Genomic DNA, 6,162 nt, shown 5'->3' with positions numbered 1-6,162 from the left:
GTAACAACCCTCCGAATGGTTTGTGTAAGTACAAGTGTGTAACAGGACATATATAACTACATTTTGTAACAACAATATGTATAAGAGTAATTGGAACCATCTGATCCAGGGGGTGGAGATGGGTAGGTTTAGGGGTGGAAATGGGATCCAGGGGGTGGTGATGGGTAGGTTTAGGGATATGTAAAGTGGGAGGAGTTGGATCTCGAGTTGGAGTTGGTGCACCACTGTAATACCAGTGTACTTACATGGTAACTCCTCAGGAACTGTCCACTTAATATAAAGTGTAACATTCTGGACACCAAACTTTTATATGTAAAGCCTTAGCCTAACTTAATGCCGCTGCTGAGTAACATCAGAGTAATTACGTGATAAATCTGTTATAAAGTGTAACACTTTCTTTACCAAAAAGTGCTGTTAGTCCTGTTACACATTTGTACTTTCATTACCAAAAAGTGTTGTTACCAATGTCCTGTTACACATTTGTACTTACACATACCATTCAGAGGGTTGTTATATGTGTGTAGTTACACAAACATTACAGTTGTAGATACTATGTACCAGTGTGTACTTACACTGTGGTTACATACTACATACATATTTAGTTACTAAGTACACAGGTATTAGGGACACTTAATGTAAAGTGGGACCAAATTATGTAATTCTGTTACACTAGATTACTCCCTAACACTGTTGAGTACTAATGACTAAATCATTTTAAACTGCTTCTTCCTATGAAGTTATAATATTTACACATTCCAAAAGGAGACCATTTTGTCTTTGAACTTGCTTCCCCAGGTTGACGACCCTATTGATATGCTCCCCAAGTCAAGAAAAGCCCTTAGCATCCAGGAAATTGCAGCTCTGGCCAGATCATCATTTAATGGTAAGGGTTTAAACACCTGTAGCATAATCATGAACATTAATGCATGTTAGCAACACACTGAGTTAATCAGTCTTTAACAATTTCCTGTGTTTTCCCCACCAGGCATCTCACAGGTGGTGAAGGATCACGTCACCAAACCCACAGCCATGGCTCAGGGTCGGGTGGCTCATCTGATCGAGTGGAAGGGCTGGTCTAAGCCCTTAGATCCTCCATCTGCTACACTGCAGTCCCACTTTAACTCTTACTCCCATCTCAGCGAGGGTGAGCAGGAGGCCCGGTTTGCAGCAGGTGGGTGTCTCCTTCCCCTCTGTCATAGTTGAGGTATACCTATGATGAAAATTACAGGCCTCTCTCATCTTTTTAAGTGGGAGAACTTGCACAATTGGTGGCTGACTAAATACTTTTTTTCCCCACTGTATATATCCAGTTTTTTTTTTACCTCGTTTTAATTAATGTAATTATTAATAATCACTGTAATTAATGTAGTAATTGTATCTATCTGACTTATATTTCATTACATATACCAGTATATATATATATATGCACAGTTTTTTTTTACCTCATTTTAATGTACAAACCCGATTCCAAAAAAGTTGGGACACTGTACAAATTGTGAATAAAAACAGAATGCAATGATGTGGAAGTTTCAAATTTCAATATTTTATTCAGAATACAACATAGATGACATATCAAATGTTTAAACTGAGAAAATGTATCATTTTAAGGGAAAAATAAGTTGATTTTAAATTTCATGGCATCAGCACATCTCAAAAAAGTTGGGACAAGGCCATGTTTACCACTGTGTGGCATCCCCTCTTCTTTTTATAAGAGTCTGCAAATGTCTGGGGACTGAGGAGACAAGTTGCTCAAGTTTAGGAATAGGAATGTTGTCCCATTCTTGTCTAATACAGGCTTCTAGTTGCTCAACTGTCTTAGGTCTTCTTTGTCGCATCTTCCTCTTTATGATGCGCCAAATGTTTTCTATGGGTGAAAGATCTGGACTGCAGGCTGGCCATTTCAGTACCCGGATCCTTCTACGCAGCCATGATGTTGTAATTGATGCAGTATGTGGTCTGGCATTGTCATGTTGGAAAATGCAAGGTCTTCCCTGAAAGAGACGACATCTGTATGGGAGCATATGTTGTTCTAGAACTTGGATATACCTTTCAGCATTGATGGTGCCTTTCCAGATGTGTAAGCTGCCCATGCCACACGCACTCATGCAACCCCATACCATCAGAGATGCAGGCTTCTGAACTGAGCGCTGATAACAACTTGGGTTGTCCTTGTCCTCTTTAGTCCGGATGACATGGCGTCCCAGTTTTCCAAAAAGAACTTCAAATTTTGATTCGTCTGACCACAGAACAGTTTTCCACTTTGCCACAGTCCATTTTAAATGAGCCTTGGGCCAGAGAAAACGCCTGCGCTTCTGGATCATGTTTAGATATGGCTTCTTTTTTGACCTATAGAGTTTTAGCTGGCAACGGCGAATGGCACGGTGGATTGGGTTCACCGACAATGTTTTCTGGAAGTATTCCTGAGCCCATGTTGTGATTTCCATTACAGTAGCATTCCTGTATGTGATGCAGTGCCGTCTAAGGGCCCGAAGATCACGGGCATCCAGTATGGTTTTCCGGCCTTGACCCTTACGCACAGAGATTGTTCCAGATTCTCTGAATCTTTGGATGATATTATGCACTGTAGATGATGATAACTTTAAACTCTTTGCAATTTTTCTCTGAGTAACTCCTTTCTGATATTGCTCCACTATTTTTCGCCGCAGCATTGGGGGAATTGGTGATCCTCTGCCCATCTTGACTTCTGAGAGACACTGCTACTCTGAGAGGCTCTTTTTATACCCAATCATGTTGCCAATTTACCTAATAAGTTGCAAATTGGTCCTCCAGCTGTTCCTTATATGTACATTTAACTTTTCTGGCCTCTTATTGCTACCTGTCCCAACTTTTTTGGAATGTGTAGCGCTCATGAAATCCAAAATGAGCCAATATTTGGCATGACATTTCAAAATGTCTCACTTTCAACATTTGATATGTTATCTGTATTCTATTGTGAATAAAATATAAGTTTATGAGATTTGTAAATTATTCCATTCCTTTTTTACTCACAATTTGTACAGTGTCCCAACTTTTTTGGAATTGGGTTTGTAATTAATAATCACTGGAATTAATGTAGTAATTGTTTCTATCTGTCTGTCTGTCTGTCTGTCTAATATACTTCATTACATATATAATAATGTTAATTTTTTTTTGTAAAAGTTTAAAAATTTGAAAATAGTTTCCTTTTTACTATAGTATTTATTTTTACATTAATGTTATACTGAATATAATTAACATTAATATATAATGTAACAATAAGGAATTTTAGCAAGTGTCAGTCAACTTTAGCCCGTCCGTGATGTGCCAGCTGAAGGCTTTCAGACTCAGCAGATGCTGTTAAATTAGATTACACAGTCACACATCTACACCTGCTGATCCTGCATGTCAGTTTACTTCATTCCTGTCTTCTGGCTCTCCTCCTTTGATTTTACTTTTCCCGGCAGCTTTTATACTCTGCCACATGTTTGGCTGTCATCAGTTTCCTGACTGCAGTAAATGTAGCTGCTGAGTTAGGGTGCATTTAACAGCAAAACCTGAGTCTCTCAACAGCAGAGCTTTTTCAATCAGAACAAAAGCATCACGAGTAAACTTCTGCGTCATCACTGTGTCAAAAGAGATTTTGTTGCACTGCCTTTTGTTTAATTAGCGTCATTGTGTAAACTCCAGGGTCATTCGATACGATTCCTTTATAATTAACATTAATATATAATGTAACAATAAGGAATTTTAGCAAGTGTCAGTCAACTTTAGCCCGTCCGTGATGTGCCAGCTGAAGGCTTTCAGACTCAGCAGATGCTGTTAAATTAGATTACACAGTCACACATCTACACCTGCTGATCCTGCATGTCAGTTTACTTCATTCCTGTCTTCTGGCTCTCCTCCTTTGACTTTACTTTTCCCGGCAGCTTTTATACTCTGCCACATGTTTGGCTGTCATCAGTTTCCTGACTGCAGTAAATGTGGCTGCTGAGTTAGGGTGCATTTAACAGCAAAACCTGAGTCTCTCAACAGCAGAGCTTTTTCAATCAGAACAAAAGCATCACGAGTAAACTTCTGCGTCATCACTGTGTCAAAAGAGATTTTGTTGCACTGCCTTTTGTTTAATTAGCGTCATTGTGTAAACTCCAGGGTCATTCGATACGATTCCTTTTTTTTGTAGGTGTGGCTGAGCAGTTTGCCATTGCAGAGGCGAAGCTTCGTGCCTGGACCTCTGTAGATGAGGAGGAGATGGACGAAGAGTCCTATGAAGAGGATCCTCCTCTAAATGATGAGCCAATCACAACAACTCTGAGCTCAGGTGAGCGTGGGTGCTCACCCGTCAATATACAGTATTTGGAGATTTAAGTCACAAATAAAAACATATGAATGAATTTGAGTGACGAGTAGCATACATTGAGTGTAGATGCATTAAATTGATCAAAAGGGACAGTAAATATATTTATAGTGTTACAAAAGATTTTTTCTACAAAAATATTAGGTAGCACGACATAATAGTTGCATGCCATTATAATAATAAGAAATGTTTCTTGAGCACCATATCAGCATAATAGAAGACTGGAGTAATGGCTGCTGAAAATTCTGAAAAATTACATCATATATATTAAAATAGAAAACAGTTATTTTACATTGTAATAATATTTCACAATATTACTGTTATTACTTTATTTTAGATCAAATAAATACAGCCTTGGTGAGCATACGAGTCAAAAACTCTTTTAAAAAACCTGAACAACCCCTTATATTTGAAAGATATAACACACACACACACATACTTTAGATTTTAGAATATAGAACTAGAAATCTATTGTTTAAAATGAAAACAAAAAAAAGTATTTGACACTTTCTGGTTGTCATACTTGAACTAAACTGAAAAAAATGATCTCAAAAGCAGTTTGTTAAAAAAAACTATTGAAAAAGTGCTCTTAAAAGTGGAATAATTTCTCATATTATGTGTTTTCAGATGCCACTTGATATTTTGTATGTAGTGCAGTGACATTCAGACATTTTGACTCCGAAAGTGTTCAGATACATTTTGTGGACCCTGTATATTAGCATTTTTCTCGCCACAGTGCATGTCTTTTTATGTGGAACATCAGCAATTTTGTTTTCTCATTCATCTTTTCTGCTCTTTATCATCTGCCTTTTCTGTTGTGTTTTCGGCTTGTCTTAATTCTCCTTTTTTCGTACCTTTTGTGATTCGTGTCATCTTTCTGTCTGTGTCCATCTTCTTTTCCACTTCTGCCCTCTCTGACCTACATCTATAGGTATTCTTACACTTTGCTCCTCCCTCAGACCCTGTATTATCCAATCAAAGCTGCCCAGTGCCAAGTCAGGCTGAGACAGACACCGCTGAAATCCCATGCTCTGACGGCACGCTCAGTCAGTCAGACCCCGACGAGCTGCTCATCTCAGAACAAGTGCCACCACACGCCCAAGAACTCCAGCTTTCAGAAGGCGAGGGCGACAGGGCCACATGTGCGGTTCACAAACCAGACCGCAGGCCTTTGTGGAGCAAGGGAGACTCCTGCTACTACTCCACCTCCTACTCCGAGTCTGGTCTTTCACCTGAGGACGAAGAAGAGGAGGATGGACGAGAGGTGGAGGAAGGGGAGGACAACGTCTTTCAGGAAGTCATCCGCTGGTACAGACACTGTCGAAGCATCTCTGATACCTCTGGAGCTGTGTCTTTTGATGATGATGAGGAGGAGGAGGATGAACAGGAAGAAGGTTCCAAGCAGTGACGCTGTGCTCTCGCTCGCCCTTTTGTCTCAGTCCCTTTGTAGTAACCCTTCTGTGAAGTGTTTGTCCAGTCTGTTATGCATTCAGAGACAATGACTTGTTTTTCTTCCCCATACTTTTAAAGGGATAGTTCATCTAAAAAATGAAAATTATGTCATCATTTTTGCTCCCTCTTGTCTATCATAATCTTTTTTTATCTTCTTTCTTCTGTGGACCACAAATAATGTTAGGCGGAATCAGGGTTATTATAGTTAACTAAAACTGTTTTAGTTAACTAAAACTGAAGCTAAAGTTAAAACCATTTTTTCACTGAAATAATTTCTATATACAGTAAACACTTTGAATATATATTTCAGCTTTTTGCCAAGGCAGCATTTCTCATTTAATTTGGTTTACCTTGATGTACTAAAAAAACCTAAAACC

General features: G+C 38.9%; 1 protein-coding gene across 1 annotated transcript; it reads left to right on the top strand.

Moving 5' to 3' along the window:
- The first annotated feature begins 799 nt into the window (after positions 1-799).
- On the top strand, positions 800-5,955 carry fam131aa (family with sequence similarity 131 member Aa). The gene is made up of 4 exons (XM_016248147.1): positions 800-883; positions 986-1,171; positions 4,160-4,297; positions 5,293-5,955. Exons 1-4 carry the CDS (start codon positions 814-816, stop codon positions 5,739-5,741), a joined length of 843 nt encoding a protein of 280 aa, XP_016103633.1. The 5' UTR covers positions 800-813; the 3' UTR covers positions 5,742-5,955.
- Positions 5,956-6,162: the final 207 nt, after the last annotated feature.

This window comes from Sinocyclocheilus grahami, unplaced genomic scaffold (genome assembly GCF_001515645.1).
Source record: "Sinocyclocheilus grahami isolate Dianchi unplaced genomic scaffold, SAMN03320097.WGS_v1.1 scaffold866.1, whole genome shotgun sequence".
Lineage (NCBI taxonomy): Eukaryota > Metazoa > Chordata > Actinopteri > Cypriniformes > Cyprinidae > Sinocyclocheilus > Sinocyclocheilus grahami.
Note: the sequence above shows the minus strand (reverse complement) of the source record. Positions and strands in the feature narration are given on the sequence as shown.

What these genes read in the sequence shown, in the direction of transcription:
- fam131aa (XM_016248147.1), top strand. Translation starts at nt 814, where the DNA reads ATGCTCCCCAAGTCAAGAAAAGCCCTTAGCATCCAGGAAATTGCAGCT. An exon ending in GGCCAGATCATCATTTAATG is followed by an intron (nt 884 to 985) that starts GTAAGGGTTTAA and finishes TTTCCCCACCAG; the next exon opens with GCATCTCACAGGTGGTGAAG. An exon ending in GGAGGCCCGGTTTGCAGCAG is followed by an intron (nt 1,172 to 4,159) that starts GTGGGTGTCTCC and finishes TTTTTTTTGTAG; the next exon opens with GTGTGGCTGAGCAGTTTGCC.